We start from the raw sequence: 22,282 nt of genomic DNA on the forward strand, positions 1-22,282 counted from the left end.
AACCGAAAAAGCTAATTAAAGAAAAAAAAAAGATAATTAAAAATAAATGAACTGGTGTTCACGGGCCAGTGTAAACGCCCCTACATGTTCATGTCTACAGGCAGTTAAGTGCGAAAAGTTTTCATTCAGAGTAATTTAAACGATGTTTTGAGTGGGAGAATTTAAGCCTTTCCTTTTCTTTAAATCGCCCCTTGGACAGAATCTGAAGGTTTGCGATGCAAGTAAATTTATGGTGTAGAGCTGTTGTAAAACAAGCAAATTCCATCTGGCAAGTCAATAAATCATCAGTACTCGAGTACTTCGAATTAGTTTAGACAAGAAACTATATGCCGTGCATAACCATGGGAAATCTTGTATACGCATTCTTTGACGCAGTTTATTGAGTAACGAAATCAGAAACTTATGAAGACTGTAGACTGTTTACAGTCCCATGTTTTTCGGTCTACTTGGAGAATTGGGACGCTACTATCTTGGTTTTCTATGAATGAAAGAAATATGGGAAGAGGACAGAAGCCCCTACCCTGGGGACAGGTACTCTCCCCAGTTTTCGGGAGCCATGTTTTCATTTGTTTTTACTTATTTGTCTTTCTACGCTATTTTTTTTTTTTTATTTTATATATTTTTCTCATAAACTATCTCTTGTGTATCTTATGTAAGGAATGTCACAAATGGCCGCTGACTATCTGTAGTGTAGCGATGCTAGAGTCGGTGCCTGAGTTTTTAGCTTTATGAACAGACTAAATTACGAGCCCACGGCCCGCGCTCCTCCCCTCTTCCCGGAGCGGAACGTATACGTATACCGGCCTCTAGACCGCGGCTGCAATCCAACCGATGGGTCAGCCTATAGTTCTGCTTATTTATGCCCGCTGTATCTTTTTTTGCATATGTTTGGCAATGAACTTTGAGCTTTAAACTTTAGTTTTATTTTGTTTTCTTACATAAAGTTACAATTGCCTGCCTCCCGCAACTAGTTCCAAAACTAATTGAGGCGGGGGCAAGAGTTGATGTTAAAAAGGAAAGGAAGAAAAAAGTAACGATAATATTTACAACAAAATTACAAAAGGTACAAAAACTACAGGTAACCGAAAGCAAAGTAACAGTGTAATGTGCACATACATAGGCGATTAGAATACTATTATCAATAAACTATTAGTTTAGAAAATTTTTCTATCAGTTGGGAGACTTCGCTATAGTCATATTCACGTTTTAACACATCAAGGAGAAAGTTTCTTTATTTTATCTCGGATCATGATCTGGTCTTAGAGTTACGTATTGTACTGGTTTTAAGAAGTTGATTCAGGAGGTTTATTGGGCTATTTTTTGTATTGATTTCACACATTAAGTAGCACAAATGCTGGAAAAGTAAGAATGACTTTGGAAAGCACTTAGCTTTAAGAAATGAGAGGATTTCATGTTCTCAGGTGCTCCGAAAGAGAATCAAGCGCGATGCACGTTTTTATAAGACTAGGAATCGTTTGAACTGTGTTTTTTGGCGGAAACCCCATGCACCAATATTGCTCTCAGTTATAGCATAATTTTCAAGTTTAGCTAATAGGATGCTACGGTTAACTGTGTCAAACGCCTTTTTAAGATCAATTAAGATACCACATGTATACTTTCTGCTGTCCATATTGCGGTATATAGTATTAACAATATCTGGTATTACATGTTGTGTGCTATGTTTGCTTCAAAACCCATATTGGAAGTTATAAAGTATATTAAAGTGTATTATTTTTGCCAATAAATTTAATAAGTCGGTTATATATAAACTTTTGAAATATTTGATTATAAGTCGACAACAATTAAATAGGTCGATAGTTTTCAGGAAGAGCATCATTTTAAAGACTGGAACAATTTTAGCGAGCTTAAATTTTGCTGGGTAGATCCCAGAAAGAAAAGATTGATTAAATATTTCAGCTAGGGATATTGCTTGGGTTCTTCAAGACAGTTGAATTCCTTTTTACTTTCTCATTTACACTAACGTCAACGCCGTTTTCAGCAATAATCATGATGGTATAGTGATTGTACAATGTACAACGATAATGATAATTTCATCTCTATGATCACAGCCCGGTGACTTCCCATCAAATAAGATAGTGACAGAGTGAGAGTTAAGGCATAATCTAGCGATATGTACAACCCAGAGTGACTAACGCTATCCACCGCATACATCGTGGATAAGTGTTAGCAGAACAAACTGCACTTTCCTGTGATGGTGATTTCTTCGGTGGATAGCGTTATTAACCCTTTGAACAACTGGTATCTGGACTTTTGATCTTGGTTAAAGCAACCACCTCCAAACTTAAAATTATTCGTCGTCTCATTTTTTAGTTATGAGTGATCAACATGCAGCATATTTGGACTGCTTTCTTACCCACCTTGACGTTTGTAGCTTTGGTGTCAGCAATTCAAAGGGAACTAGAAAATACAGATAAATACGACTGGTATTGGATTATTAAACAGCAGCCTGGGGTATTAGGGGTAAGTTTGAGAGTTAACCTTTGCCATGATGTCCTTTATTATTAAAATCTGGATCATTGGATAATGCAATTCAAGACTTCCACTGGCTTTGCCATCACTGGCAATATATATGAGCATTTATACCGTGCTCTACAAATATGGTAAACGTACGCGTAATTTTTTGGGGTCGTTCTTTTTTTTTTTTATGTCAATAGTCTATATTTTGAGGGCGTTTTAAGAAAACAATTGTTCCACTCGCGCTTGTTGGATATGAGATAAATATAGCCAACTCGACGCTCTGTCCTATCCAACGCGCACTCGTGAAGTAATTGTTAAATAAATGCCTTTTCCTTTATTTCCAATCACCTCCTATCCACAAGTGCTTATAATCAACCTTCTGCTGAATGGTTAAGACAAACTGTGAACAAAATCATTTGAGTTTTACGACATAGGTAAATGCTATGACAGGTATTTGATTTTCTGTTTTTATTGGCTGACTGATCGTTTGTTAATTTTTTCAGTGGGCAAGACTGACTGCTCGCGGCACCCCTCCAAGATATAGTGCATGTGTTGTTGACTTAAAACAGTCTGATCCCCAGCCAAACAATTGGCTTTTAAGTGATCAAATCACAGTCAGTGAAGCTAACAGGATCGATATCACCGTCCGGTACTTCATCAGAAGTTGTTCTAAATTTCCCAACAATGGAGGACATTACTGCGTAAATGTTTTTGACTTACTCGTACACCAATCAGACCAGTTTATTGCAGACCCAGGTCTCTATCCTGACCCTCTCAATAGCTCAGTGGCGTATAAAAGAATAGCAGAAATTAATCAGACTACCGATAAAATAACTTCTGAAACAATTAGCGTCCTTGTTAAAGAAAAACATGTTATTTTAGCATTCCATCATTATGGAGCTTGTAGTACTCTCTTCTCTGTTAAAGTCACTTACAACGTTTGCCCTGATGAAACACTCAGAAGCAGTTTCGTGTCACTACCAAGGACTGTAGCGCCAGCAAATGACTCAGAACGCATTCGAGTTGAAGGAAGCTGTATCAAAGATGCCGTTCAAGTATCTGGCAGTTTGTACGTTCACTGTGAAAGTAATGGCGAGTGGAACACCACTAGACTTAAAGGAAGATGTATTTGTAAAGAAGACATGCAGAATAATGAAGGGATATGCAAAGGTAACGTCGTGGCATTTACCATACTCGGCCTGAAAATGTACATGAGATTGACTGTTGTGGTCAAATATATTATCGTTTATTTTCTTGGATGGCTTTCTTGTTTCTACTTTCGTTTTAGGAATACTGAGCTCCATCTCTTTTCAAGAAGATCAAGGGAACCCAGCTTGTACTATTCCGCTTTATTGCAAATGCAGTGAAATCTTTGTGGAACTTGTAACTGATAGCAATCATTGAAATGTTTCTTGGCCAACAAGTGCAATGCTGTAAAATAGATATTATTTCCCTTTCTGCTGTTCTTATCTCAGTTGGTGCATTCTTGTTTTAGCTTGTCCAAATGAAAAATACAACGACCAGACGGGTCTTAATTGTACTGGTAAGAAATGCCTTAATTTGAATTTGAAATACCGTAGAATTCCGAGAGTAACAGTTCTCACCCATCCCCCCCCCCCCCCGCCCTCACCAATCCCCGAAAATAACGGCTCCTCGAAAGTGAGTCAATCGAAAGTAGCGGCCCCTTTTGCCTGCTGAGTCCGAAAATAACGAGATCCTTTACTTTTGTAATTCTACGGTACATTTGAGTGGGAACGTTTTCCTATTCAGCAGCATTTTTTCTCGAATACCTTACACCGTATCCATCAATTCACCCATTGTACCCTTTGATTTCAGCATCAATCATAAAGTTCAGTAGGAACTACTTGAGAATGCCTCTGGGAATGTCCCCAATCTGTAAAGTTAGGAGAACAGTTAACTTTGTCTATGACGAATTAAAAGCACCAATACATACTCTTAGCTACTCTTTCTTCATGAAGTGTGTTTTAAACACCAGGGAAATTTTGGCATGCCTTAGTTGCTTACTCATTAGTATCTTGACATGCTAGCCTCTTTTCGCTTTTAGTTTTACCAACAATCCCAAGGGGAATTGACGTTAAATTCGTTAACCAAAGTGCAGTGGAGTTACGATGGCTGCCGCCTGCAATAACCGGAGACCAGACTCACGTGTACTATGACGTCGAATGTCGTAAGCCATGTAAGAATGACGACGACAAAGAGTGTTTAGATGAGGCGTGCAAAAGTGTTGTCACTTACTTACCATATAAGGAAGGTTTGAACGTGACGCATGTGATGTTAACGAGCCTTTCGTCATTTGTGAATTACACTTTTAAAATCTACGCTAAAAACAGAGTGAGTGAGGTGGCAGAACGAAGACATAGAATCGAAAGAAAGTTCACGACAATTACCGTACGAACTTATGGATCAAGTAAGTTTGTGATTTTGACAATATGTGCATTATACTGTCACATTAATTAATGTTGTTGTCCTAGCTAGGCCTATACATAGACCTCACTCAGATAAGACATCTTAAGATTGTCATCAATTTGATTTGCTTTGCTTTGAACTTAAAGTTTCCCAAGTGAAAGAACTGCCTTAAATGATATACTACAGGTCGGTTTTACTGCAAGTGCCGATGCAACATTACAGTATCACGGCAAGCGTAATAATGTGACGTGAACGAGTTATAATATAAATTAAAACTGTTCCCCTCGTCTCGCCCATGTTTGAAATCGGCGTGTATGTGAGATCTGGCATTTAATTTAGTACATACTGTACGCTTGCTTACCATAGAAACTTAATAGACGACTCTGTATTGAGATTACTATGTGAGATTGATTGTTCTGCTCTCGACCAGTCTGAAGGAGGTAAATTTACTGACCGTGCTAAAATTGCTGTGCTCAAGGTTTCAGGGATCACGCTTGGAACCTGATGTTCTTAATTGGTTTATTTTAAACAACATAGTTCCTGGTAAACCCGAAGTATCGGTTGAACAACCGGAAGAGGCCGTTGTTGTGTCATGGTCGTTACTAGCGAAGAATGGCGTCATTAAAGGTTATCACGTGACATCCGTGAGAGAGGATGATTCTTCAGATATCGAGTCAAGAACTACGGAGGAAACTGAACTGCAGTTTGACAATCTAATGGCGGGAAAAACTTATGAATTCCAGGTGGGTACAATTTGAACTAGTAGTTTGGAAAAGCAGTTTACCGAGTCAGCAATGAAGTGTTATTTTGGAGTTTTATGCTAGGAAAGCGAGCAGACAAATAAACAAACAAGCAACCAAAAGACAAAAAATAAAACCCGTAAAGTTCCAAATAAGGCACTTTGGTCTTTTTTCCTCAGGTATTTGCAATGAACAACATCGGCAGAGGACCTACTGGAGCGAAGACTTTTACACTGAGAGCTGGTTCGTTTGTCGAATTGTTAAATTAAGATTAATATAATTTGTTCCTGCTCTTTCAAGTAAATGTCTTGTGAAGACTGGCACAAAAATGAATCACCTAAAGTAAAAACTCTTACAAAAGCTGTGTGTATTTCACTTCACCGTAAACAGGAACAGGAAAAGAAAGCTTTTTCAACGCTTAAGGTCGCCATAGACTTTGATTTCATGCAGCTTTAGTTATAAGCTGATTATATATCTTTTATCCCACGGCTGATGAACACTGAATACATGTCTGTAATTTATGGCTGTTACCACAGATGGATCGAAGACGTTGAAGTTAATTGGTCTCGGTATTGGAGGTGGAGCACTGGCGTTACTAATTCCTATAGTTCATGGTTGTCATTAGCGCCAAATTATTACCTATGTATATACCTGTCTCGTACTGAAGGTAATTGGCATGCCTTTCAGTACCAGGAATATACGATAAAACAATATAGCAAGTAATATGTGATATGATCACCAGTGATTCACAAAATTAAAAAGTGGCAAAATATGTCGGTGCATTATGAAAAGATTTGTGGTATATCTCTTCCTTACAGCAGACTCCAAGACTGCAATGTACCTAAACATTATTTACGGAATTGCCGGACTTGTTGGGTTATTCATAGTTTTGATCGTTTCTTTCGTCTGCTACAAAATCTTCAAAAGGTAGGTTGCTAGTAAGTATAAGCAAAGGGTTGGTAACACATAAGCATGGAAAAATCAATGATGGAGTGGAATGATATTTCGGATTTTATCGCTGATTATAACATGCTTATTTGGTAGTAGCGATAAAGTATTCTTTAGTAAAGCAGTTTTCAACCGAATGTCGTAAAACCAAACTAAAGTAGTCACTCTAGCCAATCACAGAGGACACAGAATTCGAAAATGCAATGAACCAATAAAAACTCGAAGTAAGACGCGGGAAAACGTGTGCGAATGAATGACGATTGGTTTCTGTTTTACTTATGATTGGATGAAAAAGTTGCACTAGTCTTTTTATAGGTCGATCGTGTAGCGTAGTAAGTGCAAAGCAATTATGCTTTTCGACACTCAAACAGTAACCGCTCTAGTAACTGTTTTGTCACCTTTACCTACATTGTTGCTGACATTGGTCGTTTTCAATATATTAGATAGCAGGTTTTCATAATGGAGGATCATTTCGAGCTACTTCTCTCGTCAGTCACTTACAATTAAAATAAAATATTGGGTACTCATTGTATGAAACTTTCGTTGCTTACTTGAATAAAACAGGAGGCGCCGTCAAAAGAAAGAAAAACAAAACAAATTGCCAGTAACAACTGGATCAGGAGTCAGAGTGTACGATGGTAAGACTCCATCTTAGCGGATGCGCTGTTGAACGTAATATAGGGAGCAAATAACTAGTTTACTTCGTTATCAGCATTCTCCATGTGTGACTTCATTAGATCAATTTACTGAAAATGTGCTGGATAGTATCTCTGAAATATTTCCTTTTCCGTCTCCGGAGTGTTACAGAAATATTAAATTAAGATTTCAGCGATGATAAATTGGCTGGTTTTCAGTAGCGTCGGAGTCGTAACAGAGTACGACCTAGTGAAAATCGAAAATCGGAGTGGTAAGCGGAGTCAAAAGCTCGACCAGCACCTTGATAATCTCTTGGCTCGATAGAATCGGAGTCGGAAGAGTCAGAACGTTTCCATTTCTTCCGATTCCGTCTACGACTCCGTCGCTTATGATTCAGTGAAAACTAGAGTGTGGGAGTCGGAGGCAGAAGCGTAAGGATAAACCAGTCACAAGACCTGGTATTCAGCATTGTGATTGGCTTATTCTTCCACTTGTACTTCCGACTCCGACAATGTATTTTTCATTAGGTAATAAGAGACAAAGTCATCAGCAGAATTGGTGTTCTGCTTCCAACTCCGTCACTTTGATTTTCACTAGACCGTATCGCTCTTCGTTTCTGATTACGACTCCAAATTCGACTCCGTCGCGAGTGAAAACCAGCCTTTAACGGTGAACTGATATCCTCTATTTGGTCGTTAGATCTGCTTGGTGTTGGCGTTTGTTGACGTTCAGTATGGGAAGAAATACCCGCTGGTTGACGTTTATGACAGTTACAAATCATTTACTTCCAAAAGGAAAAAGGCTTATTCTTGCTGATATTTCAAAAGGCGTCAATGTTTTCTTTAGATATTACGATGTTGTCAATGGCGGCATACCAAAATATCGATGACATCTGTGATGGTTTTAATCTCGACCGTGACCAAATAACGTTAGTGAGACTGCTCGGGACTGGGAACTTTGGTCAGGTGTCCAAGGCAATCTACGGAGCTTCGCATTCAGAAGTTGCGGTAAAAAGTTTCAAAGGTAGCTATACATTTTGCTTTTTTCAGTTGATGAATTTTAATTTGATAATTAGCAATAAGTCTAATTTTTTATATCAAATTTCAGCTATTAACGGCATCACTCGCAGTATCCTCAGTGCTCTAGCCAATACGTATTGCTTGCCTTGATGGCATTGAAGTGTCCTTAGAATAGTTTTAGAGTAGCCGTAGGATAATTTTTTTCTTTTTTTCGGGATTATACGAAAGAAGTTAGTTGACAGATCAGTGGAAACAGGATTTGCTCTCCCTTGATCCAAATTTGTCGTTTACTCAAGCAGCAACCAACCCTCTTACTCATAAGAACTTTTTACACGTGATCTAGACAATGCTTCACCGAAGGACTTACAAGACATGCTCAGTGAACTAGACGTCATGAAATCTTTGCAGCCTCATCCTCATGTTGTTCGACTGATTGGTTGCTGCATTGAGAAAGGTACATTCATGCTAATCTCAGTTTGCTGGTTGTTTTATTTTTAATGTAAGCATTTCTTCTTGTTATTTTTCTTTCTAAAGGGAGGGTGCTACTGCGTTTTGAGAAATATTGTTTGAATTACTGAAAGATGAATAAGTTGTGTTGGAGGGTTCACATAGCCAATAGTATTTTACAAGAAATCCCTGAATGACGTGATTCCGATGTAATATTAAGAGTATACAAGGCCTACCTAGAAAGTGATGTTTGTTTTATTACGTCGCCTACATGAATTCATAATATCACCACCCCTCTGTCACTAGATTATTATCATCATAAACTGTAGGATTTGTTTCCCAATCATAAGTTATCGCCACGAGATTTCATCGGTGAATTAATTAGCATACATTAACTTTCAGGTGAGCGTCGTTTTAGCTTTGCATTGTTTTATCATTCCAGAGCCGATCTTGATTGTTTTGGAGTATTTACCATACGGTGATTTACTGGGATACCTGCGCAAGAGCAGATGACATGAGGACACGTACAATACCGGGGAGAAAAGACCAAATTCCAGACTCACTGAAAAAGATCTGTTATCTTTTGCTTGGATGATAGCTGATGGTATGAACTATCTGGCAGCAATGAAGGTACACCGCTTATCTAGTAGTATAAACGATGAAGTAATCATTTCAAGTTTCCTTCCAATAGAGTGTTTTCACATGACGTCACTGCAGCCATTTTGGTATCCCAAAATAATGAAACGGCGGCCATGTTGGTGAACCAAACCAATCCTATGGGAGTTTTACTCTTTCTTATGTAGTCACTTTCTTTTGTTCTGATAGATTTGCATGATCGTTGTCCACGCTAGTAACAACTCTCTACAGAAGGAAACGTGAAATGATACAATATTTTACCAGTAGTCTAGCTTGAAAAGCAAAAACAAACACAAAGCAACACTAGCAGATAACATAGTTAACATTGGAGAGATTTAGACAGAGAGGACGTCCGACATTTAATGTTGTCAGTGAATATTTTTAGTCAATACGTCTGCAAGCATACTCGGAAACTCACATTATCATCAGATTGTGGATCAATATTAGGATCACATGCAGTTCACTAATTTCAATATGTAAATATAGTTACAATACTCGGATCAGTGTTGACGTTAACAAGACACGTGCCTGATCGATATTCAGGAGAAATGAGTAGCTGATCTTGAAAGAGATTAATGTTGCTCTGTGTTTCAGGTTGTTCATCGTGACTTGGCCGCCCGCAATGTATTAGTAGGTGAGAACAAAGTCTGCAAAATTTCTGACTTTGGATTGGCGCGTGGTTTGGAGAAAGATGTTTACACGAGACGAACTCAGGTGATTGGAAAAATAAACCGTTTAAAACTAAGCTCAGATGCAGCTAAATAATTTAATGAATGAATCAATCAATCAATTGATTGACTTTACGATCAATTGATCAATTCCTTATAGTTCAGTTATTGTATCATTCCTTCCCTCAGGTTCCGTTGTTCGTTAGTTCGTTCTGTTGATCGTCGGTACCTCGTTATTTATTTATTTTGTTTGTTCTTTTGTTTTGTTTTAAGGCGCGTCTCCCAGTTAAGTGGATGCCTCCAGAGTCACTTTTCTATGGTGAATCTACAACTATGAGTGACGTGTAAGTTCAAGCCTTGATTAATAAAGCCGTCATATTTTACTAGCCCTCATGCTTTATTTATTATCTAATAACCAGTTAAACAACCTTACAAATTTCATCATGTGAAAGTTTTGTTGACCACACTTCATGAAACAGAGCGTAACCTTTGTAATGCGTCTATACCGAACGGTTGAAGAGGTTTTCGTCACTGTCTGCGTTATAAGAATGTTATAAGAAGTGTTATAGAATGGCATACATAATTCCACTAACGTCTTTGTTTGTGGAAAATACACCCATAAAAGTAAAGCATACTGTTAGCTTCGTATGTAATGTAACGAACTCTAAAAAGAGCAGCCGTAATATCGATCAATGATGATGCAGAACACCGCATTATGTTGAAAAGTGGGAAGACTTAAACTGAAATCACAAAATTTGTGCTTTACAGATGGTCCTACGGTATAGTAATGTGGGAGGTGTTTACGGTTGGTAAGTAAAATATTTGTCAGAAGGCCAGTAAACACAGCATCGCCGTTCACATCCTACCGTTTGTGCAGTTTAAATTGTCAGGGGATGCTTAAAAAGACCATAGCTTGATATATAGTATATTATTTTTGCTCTCAATACTTTAGTCTACTTTTAATAGGAAAAGAATAATCTTGTATAGTAAACTGATTCTTGACAAAGTAGATGAATAACTAAAACGGATATTTGAATTGTCTCGAAGGATAATGCATCGCAACAAGCTAAGACAAAGTGAAAACACAACTAGACTGCTGTGATGAATGTTTGGTTACAGGTAAAATACCCTCCAGTGTAATTCGTGCATGATATCTCTGAACCGCATTTACCGTTTTGATAGGAAAAGTGTTTCCCGCCAAAAGCGTCAAAGTAAGCAACATAAGGAAACTGTAAGGGTAAGAGAGCACAATTGCCATCGAATGCTGACTGACGACCACCATTTTGCATTAGATCCATGTATACTCATTAATTTGTTTACTCATGGACTCAAACAAAACCATTTCATTTTGTTTTCCTTAAGTCTCAGACATTGATATTCTTGGGAAACAGAGTTAATTGCTCCGCTTGTAATTGCTTTCCTTGGGATGAGTCATTAAAGTGTCAAATGTTATCAGATCAAGTATGTTTTAATGTTTTAAGGTGAATCACCATATCCTGGTGTACCTTCTCGACAAGTGGCTGGCTTGTTGCAGACAGGATACCGAATGCCTAGACCAAGACACATCTCTGCTGAACTGTGAGTGGCTTCCATTGCATCTCACTGACTGAACTATAATTACGGGAAAACCAGGAAAAATGAAATGAAAACTGCAAACCAGCGTGTTCGAGTGTTACCATGCACATTCTACTCCATCTTCATCCTCAGTGTTTTATGTCCAAATGCGGTTGGCTCTCAAACCATTAGTGTGAGATTTCCAAATCCATCTAAAATTGTTTCAGTAGGCTTTCCGAAATCAACCCAGAAATATGTCGCAAATCCTTCTTGAGAGAATGAGAGAGAGAGGCAATGCAGTTGTAATAATACACTTTATTTTGTCTTCCAGCTTCAGAGCGGTCCGGGTTCCAAAATCCTTGAATCTGATTGGCTAATAGCGCGCGCTCCAGCGATCCGGATTATCCTGTGAGGACCCCGGTTACGGACCGCTCTGAAATTTCCCAAGTTTGGCAACGTTTCGAGCTTTTTGTTATACCATAAAACAGCGTATAATGTAAACATTCTACAAAGAGTCAAAGAAAGCAGCAAATAAAGCCATTTTCGATTTTTCAAGCTGTGCGTTTCTTTTTCGTTAGCATCAATTTTTGTCACATAAGCGACACTTTCGGCCAAAAACTAACCTTGTTAAACGTACTATTTCCCTACACTGTGTCACTTTTATTTAAAATCAGCCCTACAATCTCTGCAAACACTACCGGCGTTTTGTGCCCGAAATGTCAAACGCAGGCGTACGTCAGATTTGAACTCAACGGTTGTAATTAAAATTGAACTCAAAAGTTGCTTTCAAAGCAATACCGTAGAGAAAAAATAAACACTTTATTTGCCGGCCTTGTTCGATCCGTATTGGTAATAACCATGCCCTCGGGCGCATATTTTCCCAATACGGACCGAACAAGGCCGGCAGATAACGTATATTCATAACTGCTTTACAGGTACTCCATCATGACCGAGTGCTGGGAAGAAAAACCTCAAAAGAGACCAACGTTCCGATGGCTTTGCTCTGCGGTCAGAAGACTTCTGGATGACCACAGGGTTTGTTAAGTGTTTTAATATGTGTCAGTGTAGCACACACAGTAGAAATGGACACTTCGACACTGTCTAAGTTGTTGTCCTATTGAGCAATTTGTGTGGCTTTTACCCACAGTGTCTATAAACCTTTCATTTTGGGGAGTAAGGGAGGAGGGGATAAATATGAAGCATATCTACCAAGACAAAGTCGAGCTAGATATTCGCGGCCAATTTTCACTGGGCCTGAGGTAACATGTTGCTACCAAATCACTAACAACGTACTTTAGTCTTAACGCGGCCTGTCAAAAACAACGATTGCGTGCCCGTTTGCACATCAATGTTAGGTGGTAAACAAATAAGCAGCTTCGGCCTGAATCAGGAACAAAAACTCGACCACTCTATCCGAAACAGTTTGAAATAACTGACGGATTTCGGCCCAAAATGAAACACTGGCAGTCAGAGAAGAACGATACAACTGTATCATCACTGGTGTTGACTGTTTTAAACTTTGTGAACTCTGAACTCACCCCTCTCGCCTTAGTACGAGTTTTTGTCCGCGCGCGTAACTTCAGGTGATTTTAACTAGCCAATCGTGGCTCAGAATGTGCTCGCGCATACATTTGAACTTCGCTGTCGTAATTTTGCAGATTTTCATCTTTGCTATATTTTCTTGCCGTGTTTAGGATTTTAGTCCAGCCTTGCCGCTGTTTTTGGAGTTTTGAGTCTAGTTTCTTCACCGTTTTTAGCCACTGTGATTAGTCGTTTATTGTATGTTCCGGATTACGTGGCTGGTTCATTAAATAGTTCGTTTATTTGCAGTTTGAGCCTACAACTCACTGAATCACTACAATTCCCAACATTGACTCCCTTAACCGTTACACTGATCAGCAGAGACACATAAAGGTCGAAGGTCTAATCTCTTTATCTATCTATTCTTTGATTTGCAGACATATGTGAATTTGGACGTTTATGATGACAAGGACTATGTTAATTTTGACGTGGTGACGTAGAGCGATTGACGGAGGATCGTGAATTTTTGGAGAAGACACGTCATTTGACTGAAGAAATATAGTGTTGACAAGTTTCATTTTATTCAAAAAGTTTAATAACACCCATCAAATCGATTGCTAAGGAAACCGTGTATAGCTTTTCCACTACAGATTGTTTGCAAAATTCTCATCCGATCTGGCATGATAAACATTTGCTACTTCCTGGACAGAAGGCTCGATATCTTGCATAATGCCTTAGCGGCACCCTTTCCGAGTGGGGATAACGCTATCCAACGGGTAAATCACTGGAGAAAGGTTGACGACACAAACTTTGCTATCCCAGCACTAAATACATAGTGATTTATCCAGTGGACAGCATTATCCAAACTTTGACCAACCAGCTATTTCAAGTGCTGTGAAAGTTAGAATATCCCGGAGACTCGTGGCTAATTTACGTGTTTATGATATAAAAAAGAATGCTATACTTAGTACATAACAAAACATCGAATAGAAGACGTCGTTTGCGCGAGTGTCACACGAAGTACGTTAGGCAGATCATGTAATAATAGTGGCTCTCGCCCGCCGGAGCCCCATATACCTTAGAAAATTTGATGACCCATCGAGCCGAGAAGTTTTGGTTGTCACATGCTTGTTGGTACAACGTCTGTACGTGCGCCACTTGCTCTGCGCGCGCGCGAGTTTTTGAAGGTCCTTTATATTACCTCTTTTGGCCTAAAAAGGGAAAAAAAGAAACTCCAAACAGTGTTTAAGAGGTACTGATGAGGAACATCAGAGGTTAGAGAGACATAAAAACCTTGCCTAGTGAAGATCAACTCGAGAATGTTCGCTTGTTTCGTATGGTTACTAAAATTACAAAACGGTAACACTGTGGGAAATTGGTTTATTCGTTGATCTATCGAAAGAGTGGCTCATTACAGTCTTCACAACGTTGGCGTTTGTTGGAAGTTTCTTCCCCGGGCGATTCAGGCAGACTGAGGCGAATTGCGGTGAACGACTTTTTGTTGTAGAAACTGCCGTCGTGTTTTCTAAAACTGGTCACGTTTGCTTACGACTCTCACCAGCTGCGTGAAAAGGACTTATCTACTTATTAATCCCTTCTAAATGCATTTCTTTGCATATTTTTTATGGAGAGTTCCTCATTTTGTTTCTTCAATTCCTTCGGTATGGTGAAATGATTATTGGTGAATTTGTGGTAATTTGATAATCAGATAGGACAGATAAAGCTATGACTGCAATGCTGTCAGCAAAAATTAATATTCAAATTGCGCTTTAGCGTGAATAATTAACTTGAACACCGCGCGTCTTTGAAATTTTGCATGTTTCCCCCTTCTAAATTCATTTCTTGGCTTTATCTTGAATAATAATCAATATCAGTACATACCACACAAGTGAATAGTGCTTTTCGGGCGCTCTGATTGGTTAACTCGGAGGTGATTAGCAAGTACTATTCACCTCCGAGCAGCCGGCGCGAGAGATTTTAAAACTTCCGACCGCTTGTCACACATAAAATAACGTTTTGGTCCGCTAATTATTCAGCTTGTGTGGTATATACTAAAACAATTATTCACCTCAGTGTCGGTGAAAGTGATGGATATTTATCTCCACTTCGGTGAATAATTGTTAATCAAAGGAATTTTCTTTGAAATTCTTTTATTCGGCGATTTTTTGTTGAAAAATTAATGCTTTTTAAAGGAGGTGGTCAATCCAAAAAACCTATATTTTTTTGTCAACACTAATAAAAGTCTTGCACCAACTTCAGCAACTCACCGAAGTTTCAGCCTCTAAAGTGCAGGTTTTTCTTATGAAATTCGTCTCCAAAGAAGCCCAAAATTCGAACATCGTTGCCGCCATTTTGAACAGTACTCAGCAGCAAAGCCGCGTTTTCGTGACGTCAATCCGCCCAAGAGATTTTGTCTAAATGGCTTCGAATGATCCTTTTAACTACCACTCTGGGTTATGGCTGTTCTTGAGCCATATCATTTTGAGCCAAACATGCTCCAAACTCCGAAATGGTAGCATTTACAGATAGCGAAGTGGATAATCGCTAGCTGGAGAAATAGATTTTGCGGACCTTGTGAAGGATGCCAAGTCAAAGTGAAGTATGATCATCGCAGTAAATTTTCCAATTTAAGCAACTGGAAAGAAGAAGCCTGAAAAAAAAAATCAGGGCTTCAACGGGATTCGAACCCATGACCTCCGCGATACCGGTGCGATGCTCTACCAACTGAGCTATGAAGCCACACATTGGGAGCGAGGTCAATTAATTGAGTTCATATCTTCCCGTGAGTGAAATGATGTGAAGTATATATGAAATAATTCATATATGAACTGCGGTAGTAGATGAAAGTGAAGTATGATCATCGCAGTAAATTTTCATTTCACTCACGGGAAGATATGAACTCAATTAATTGACCTCGGTCCCAATGTGTGGCTTCATAGCTCAGTTGGTAGAGCATCGCACCGGTATCGCGGAGGTCATGGGTTCGAATCCCGTTGAAGCCCTGATTTTTTTCAGGCTTCTTCTTTCCAGTTGCTTAAATTGGAAAATTTACTGCCATGATCATACTTCACTTTCATCTACTACCGCAGTTCAAATATGAATTATTTCATATATACTTCACATGATGCCAAGTCAGTTGCAGGTTTTTCTCCTTCCCTCCAATTTCGAGTCGGTCGGAATCAGTGAGGTTACATAACCACGGCCTGGCTGCCAGGCAACTTAAAAATGGAGGCCTCCGAAGTCGCTTCTTTCGAGACGAAATTCTTCAGGATAGCGGGCACTTCAGAGGCTGAAACTTAGGTCAATGGAAAAGCTGAATGTTTACTTGCTATAGGAGAAGACAAAAGAAGTAAGCTTTTTGGAGTGACCTTCTCCTTTAAAAAAGCACACAACAGTTGCTAAAAGAGACTTGCATGGAGTGATTTGCTTATTTTGTTTATGGAGATTTCCTTGTTTTGTTTGTCAGTTCAATTTATTCGGTTTGGTTAAATGCTTTTTGATGAAATAAGGTTATTGTGTTGAGTATTAAAATAAGTGTTTTATGGCAGCTCCGCGCTTTTTAAGGTTGGCTAAATCTATATATTATGCTCACTCATGCTGTATACATGTATATGGTTTTTATTAATCATAAAAACATTGTAGGAGGCGGGTAGGATAATGTGTTCAAAAGATTTCTGGAAAAAAGACAGGTATTTTTGATATTTTTAGAACTAGCATTCTATTTTTGGCTTCGAACGAAATCTTTATATTGGTTCTATGAAAATTACTACTGAAAATTTTAGACCTACTAAAAGGTGGTAACTTTGTTATAGCTCACGTGTCGTTTGGTTTCAACTCTCTTGTTACTCTCACCCTCAGTGAATAATAAAAATACCCTGATTGTCCTCACTGATCAGTTCCTGACACAATATTTAATCACATTCCGCTTAGTCGGTGTCATTTCTTCCCCACAAATCTCTTTTTAACCATGTTTCCATGGTTACATGACATTTTCTACGAAATTGGAGGCTTAAACCCTTAATAAAAAGTTTGCCCTCAGTTAATGAGCCTCGGAACGAAGCCAAACATTTACTGCACACGCAAACAGGCAAATTATGAAGTTTAAAACCCAGCAAGGAAGAACTGTGTTTTACTTCACTTCCGTCATCGATAAAAGCTTAAACGGGTTCAAAGTGTCTGCTATATACCAGGTGTCAGTGGTGAATTTCGTTTCAATTTGTTTGTATTTTTTCCCGGGTCATAAGGTTGTCGTCATAATTACTCATATTTTGACGGGAGTTTAGCACGCAATCCTTAGTTAGGTTGAACAGAGACAGGGACTGGGAAATCATGGCGTCAAGACGTACTTCTCATGTGCTAGCGTAGAACGCCATAAACACACGCCCTCCATGCAGTAAGAACCGATCCAAGTAAATCATTTCGAATTGTAAGCACTTGTTCTTTGACTAATTCGAGTCAAATGCCCGACACCAGGAAGCACAAACGTGGAGAACGCGGCTCAACCGAAAAAAGCCCGAACACTTCGAAGAAACCAAACATGGCGGACGAGAACTTCGAAGAAGCCTGCAAGGGAACCACTGTAACCCTTGACGCAGATGAAGACGAGCCGAGCCTGCTGGAGATAAAGAAAATTCTTATCGGCAATCAAGCAACAATTTTTTCCATCAGTCAGGAAAATAAAGCGTTAAAGAAGGAAATCGAAGAGCTGAAAGCAAGTGCTAATTTCAACGAGAGGGAGCTTAAAGACTTAAAAGACTCGATCCAGAAGGCAAAGGACGAAAACAAAGCTTTAAAAGATTCCCTAGCTTCCACAGATAAGCAGCTAAAGAACGCTAGACAGGAGTTAGTAAAACAGAACGAGGAATCTGGAAGACTCAGCGAAGAACTTGACAATCTAGAGCAGTATACTCGCAAAAATTCATTAGAATTTCATGGTATACCACAAGACGCTTACTCCAACACAGAAGAGGTGGTAATCAAAGTAGCAAACGCTCTCAACATCTCCGTAAAACCTAAAGATATTGAGATATCTCACAAGCTCAACTACGGCAAGGTAATAATCGCAAAGTTCTGCAGTCACAAGGTCAAATCAGCGATTTACAGAGAGCGCACAAAGCTAAAACAAGTTAAAGTCTCCGACCTCTTTCCTAGTTATCCCTCCTCTGGGCAACAGCGAATTTTCATTAACGAGAACTTAACCGCGTTTCGGCGTAGAGTGGTGGAAGAGGCAAACAAGCGACGGAGAGAGGGAACACTAATAAGCGTCTGGACTTTAGATGGTAAAATATTTGTCAAGACCTCTCCAAGTGGATCACCAACCCGGATTTTTTGCAAGGAAGACCTGGACAATATGTAGCAGATCAAGAACCCGTATCTTTTGAAATATTAAGGTAAAGTCAGGAAAGGGCATCTAAATATTAATGATTAATCGACTCCCCCCACAAACTGTTCATTTTTATTTTTTGTTGCGTGTTTATTGTCATTCTCTTTTATACCATGTAAACATTATTTTAAGTTCGGTTATCTTCACTGTTGTCGTTCTGAGTCAAATATTTTTCAATCGACTTGTTGTCTACATAGGTGCACAATGTATTTTTTTCTTTTCTTCCGTCCTCGCACAATACCTCACTTGTTATGCTCTAAACTCCAGACCAAAAGCAATACTTTTCTTAAAAACAGAGCGAAGCTAAACAGCCTATATGCTAATCTGATATTTATGCAAAATAGCCGAATGAAAATTTTTCGATTCGTTGTAAAACAATGAATCTGAAAATAGCGTCACTTAATGTCAGGGGAATAGGGAACAATACTAAGAGAAGAGAGTTGTTTAATTGGCTCAGATCAAAAAACTTTTCAATATATATGCTGCAAGAGGCCCACTGTACTGAAAACACAAGGGACATATGGACTAGCGAATGGGGTTACAAAACGCTCTTCAGTTGCTGCCCCAGCAACAAAGCGGGAGTCGGTATTCTTTCTAATAACTACTTCAACTTGAAGATTCTAAAGGCTTTTGTGGATCCGAATGGCCGTTTCGTAATATGTGATATCGAAACAAACAGTAAACTTCTAACTCTAGTTAATGTATATGCACCTAACGAGGACGACCCAGATTTCTTTCAGGCTGTTTTTAGTCACTTATCCAGCTTTCACTGTGAAGAAATTATAATCGGAGGTGATTTCAATTTAGTTCTTGACTTAGTTAAAGACAAGAAAGGTGGCCTTCCTAGAACACATAAGAACGCCTTGAAAGTAGTTCAAGATTTCTGTGAAAGCCTTGATTTGTCCGACATATGGAGAATTCTCAATCCGGAAGCCAAGAGGTACACCTGGCGCCAACGGCTATCCGACATACACTGTAGATTGGACTTTTTTCTAGTAAGCCAAACTTCCATTTGCAATATCACTCAGGCAGACATTATCCCAGGGTTCAAAACTGATCATTCCATGATTACTCTAAGTTTATCTTTACACTCAAACCCCAGAGGAAATGGCTTTTGGAAGCTGAATACTTCTTTACTATCAGAAACTTGCTACCTAGATAAAATCAAGGCGGCAATAGAAAATACAGTAAGCGAATATGAAAATGATGAGACGGTCAACCCTATCTTACTTTGGGAAATGGTAAAACTGAAAATGAGAGAGAAATCAATTTCTTACGCGGCATCAAAAAAATCAGAAAGAACGAAAAGAGAAGAGGATCTAGTAAAGTCAATCGCGATTTTAGAAAAACAACTTGACAACGGAAACAGTAGTGAACCTCCAAGCTAGAATGTTATAGAAAAACTTAGCACCCTAAAGAGGGACCTCGAAAAAATAATAGAATATCGGACCAAAGGTGCAATCCTTCGTTCAAAGTCTCAATGGTATAATGAAGGGGAAAAGAATACCAAGTACTTTCTGAACCTTGAAAGTCGACATTTTAAACAAGGAACAATAAGTCAATTGAAAAATAACGACACTGAATTTGTCACTTCCGACGTAGCAATTTTATACTTTATACTTCCAAGGAAGATGACGGCCCCCAGTCACTTTTCTTTCAACAAGTTAATGAAACTGTGTTAGGGCTCGAGGAACAAGAGAGCTGCGAGGGTCCTTTGTCTGAAAAGGCATGTGCTGAAGCTGTAAAAAGCATGGACTCGGGCAAGACGCCTGGTTCAGACGGTCTCCCAGCCGAATTTTATAAAGTTTTCTGGAAAGATATCTCCTCCCTCTTGATCTCCGCGCTTAATTGCGCTTTAGAATCTGGCTGCCTCTCTATAACACAAAGGCGTGGTATCATTAAACTAATTCCCAAAAAAGACGCGGAACTCTATTTCGTTAAAAATTGGCGTCCAATAACTCTCCTGAATACTGACTATAAGATTGCTGCAAAAGCTATTGCAAATCGTATTAAATCAGTTCTCCCAAGACTTATTAACAAGGATCAGACAGGGTTTATGAAAGGTAGATTTATTGGAGAAAACATCCGGCTCATAGACAGTATCATTCGCTATGCCGCAGAAAATAATATTCCAGGCTTATTACTTTTTATCGATTTCGAAAAAGCTTTTGACTGACTAGAGTGGTCTTTCATCTACGAAAGCATGCGCTACTTTGGTTTTGGTCCATCGATCATTAAGTGGATAAAGGCTCTTTACTGTAAAACGGAAAGCTGTGTTATGAATAACGGCTGGTCCAGTAATTTCTTTCAGATCCAAAGAGGTGTTAGACAAGGTTGTCCCCTATCTCCTTATTTATTTATCCTTTCAGGGGAAGTATTGGCCAAAGCAATCAGAAACAATGTGAACATAAAAGGTATATGTGTTAACAACAATGAAATTAAAATTAGCCAATATGCCGACGATACTACACTGATTTTAGACGGGTCAGAACAAGCTCTTCTCTCTGCCCTTAGCATGTTAGATGAATTTAGTAAAGCCTCCGGTCTGAAACTCAATGAGAAGAAAACGGAAGCCCTTTGGATCGGTTTTAGTATTGGAAACGACAAACTTTCTCTGCCAGGAAAGGAATTAAAGTGGCCGGAATCCAAAGTTAAAACATTAGGACTGTGGCTATCAGTCGAGGCTGAAATAGCTCCTCTGCTAAACTATAATGAAAAGGTGGAAAAGATAAGGAAAATCCTTAGCTGTTGGAAGTACCGTAGACTGACCTTGCTGGGAAGAATTACTCTTTTGAAATCGTTAGCCGCGTCGCAGTTAGTTTATTTGCTATCTCATTTGCCATCGAATTACAATGCTTTAAATCAGATCAACAAGCTGTTTTATCAGTTTCTTTGGAACGGAAAGGGAGACAAAATCAAACGCAAAATTATGATAAATGATTATTGTGATGGAGGCCTAAAGATGATTGATCTTATTTCTTTTAACAAAGCTCTAAAAACAACATGGATCAAGAAATACCTAGATACCACCAATAACGCAAAATGGAAAATTTTTTTTGATTTGGCTCTAAAACACTATGGTCGTGAAAATATTTTTGCTGGCAATCTCAATGTTAAAGACACCACAACGTCTGTTAAAGCTACGGATGCATTTCTCAAAGAAATTTTGGAGGTCTGGGCGGAGGTCAACTTCGTACAACAAATAAAATCCCAGGTGCAGTTTCAAGAACAAAGCCTATGGGACAACTCTCTAATTAGAATAGCAAACAAACCAATATTCTTTAAGGACTGGTGTGCAAAAGGAATTACAAAAGTGAAACATTTACAACAACCAGGGAGCAGCAACTTTCTCTCTTTGAATGATTTTCAATTAAAATACAGCTTAAGTGTCTCTCCTCTTAAATATTACGGGATAATATCGGCTGTAAAGACCCTCCGCAAAGAAGTGGATGATCATGATAATAATCATGAGTACAAGCCTTTTTGCACTAAGCTTTTAGAGGCTAAAAAAGTAAGCTCACTCGTATACAAAATTCTGACAAGAATCAAAGGCGAAGTTCCAAAAAACAGCCAAATGAAATGGCTTCTAGATTGTAACTACTCAAGAAATGAAAATCTCGACTGGAGCTCAGCATACCTTTTGACATCACGATGCACCAGGAGTACCAAACTGATCGAATTCCAGTTTAAATTTTTACACAGACGTCTAGCAACTAATGACTTTCTATATAAAATTGGGCCTAAGGCAAATGATAATTGCACCTTCTGTCAAGAGGGCCCAGAGTCATTAATGCATCTCTTCTGGACATGTCACGAGACATCTAA

General features: G+C 38.8%; 3 protein-coding genes across 5 annotated transcripts; all 3 read left to right on the forward strand.

Annotated features, from left to right (window-relative positions):
- Window positions 1-2,346: 2,346 nt before the first annotated feature.
- LOC149116268 (ephrin type-B receptor 1-like) lies at window positions 2,347-9,325 on the forward strand. Of its 3 annotated transcripts, XM_089283603.1 has the most exons (12): window positions 2,347-2,481; window positions 2,982-3,648; window positions 3,974-4,021; window positions 4,544-4,906; window positions 5,443-5,648; window positions 5,825-5,888; window positions 6,464-6,572; window positions 7,158-7,231; window positions 8,076-8,252; window positions 8,592-8,702; window positions 9,138-9,181; window positions 9,249-9,325. In XM_089283603.1, the coding sequence occupies exons 1-12, from the start codon at window positions 2,347-2,349 to the stop codon at window positions 9,288-9,290; spliced, it is 2,040 nt and encodes a 679-aa protein (XP_089139729.1). In that variant the 3' UTR covers window positions 9,291-9,325. The 3 variants fall into 3 exon arrangements, with proteins under 3 accessions (XP_089139729.1, XP_089139730.1, XP_089139731.1); XM_089283604.1 differs by lacking the exon at window positions 9,249-9,325 and having other exon boundaries at window positions 9,138-9,225; XM_089283605.1 differs by lacking the exons at window positions 8,076-8,252; window positions 8,592-8,702; window positions 9,138-9,181; window positions 9,249-9,325 and adding an exon at window positions 7,929-8,029.
- On the forward strand, window positions 9,255-14,449 carry LOC149116269 (tyrosine-protein kinase receptor Tie-1-like). The gene is made up of 7 exons (XM_089283585.1): window positions 9,255-9,325; window positions 9,926-10,045; window positions 10,273-10,343; window positions 10,768-10,808; window positions 11,481-11,577; window positions 12,489-12,588; window positions 13,512-14,449. Exons 1-7 carry the CDS (start codon window positions 9,287-9,289, stop codon window positions 13,572-13,574), a joined length of 531 nt encoding a protein of 176 aa, XP_089139711.1. The 5' UTR covers window positions 9,255-9,286; the 3' UTR covers window positions 13,575-14,449.
- Window positions 14,450-17,395: 2,946 nt separating this feature from the next.
- On the forward strand, window positions 17,396-18,439 carry LOC149116270 (uncharacterized). The gene has a single exon (XM_089278668.1). The coding sequence runs from the start codon at window positions 17,534-17,536 to the stop codon at window positions 18,428-18,430; it is 897 nt and encodes a 298-aa protein (XP_089134794.1). The 5' UTR covers window positions 17,396-17,533; the 3' UTR covers window positions 18,431-18,439.
- The last annotated feature ends 3,843 nt before the right edge of the window (window positions 18,440-22,282 follow it).

This window comes from Orbicella faveolata, unplaced genomic scaffold (assembly GCF_042242905.1).
Source record: "Orbicella faveolata isolate gen_17 unplaced genomic scaffold, um_ofav_v1 contig_12, whole genome shotgun sequence".
NCBI classification, from domain to species: domain Eukaryota; kingdom Metazoa; phylum Cnidaria; class Anthozoa; order Scleractinia; family Merulinidae; genus Orbicella; species Orbicella faveolata.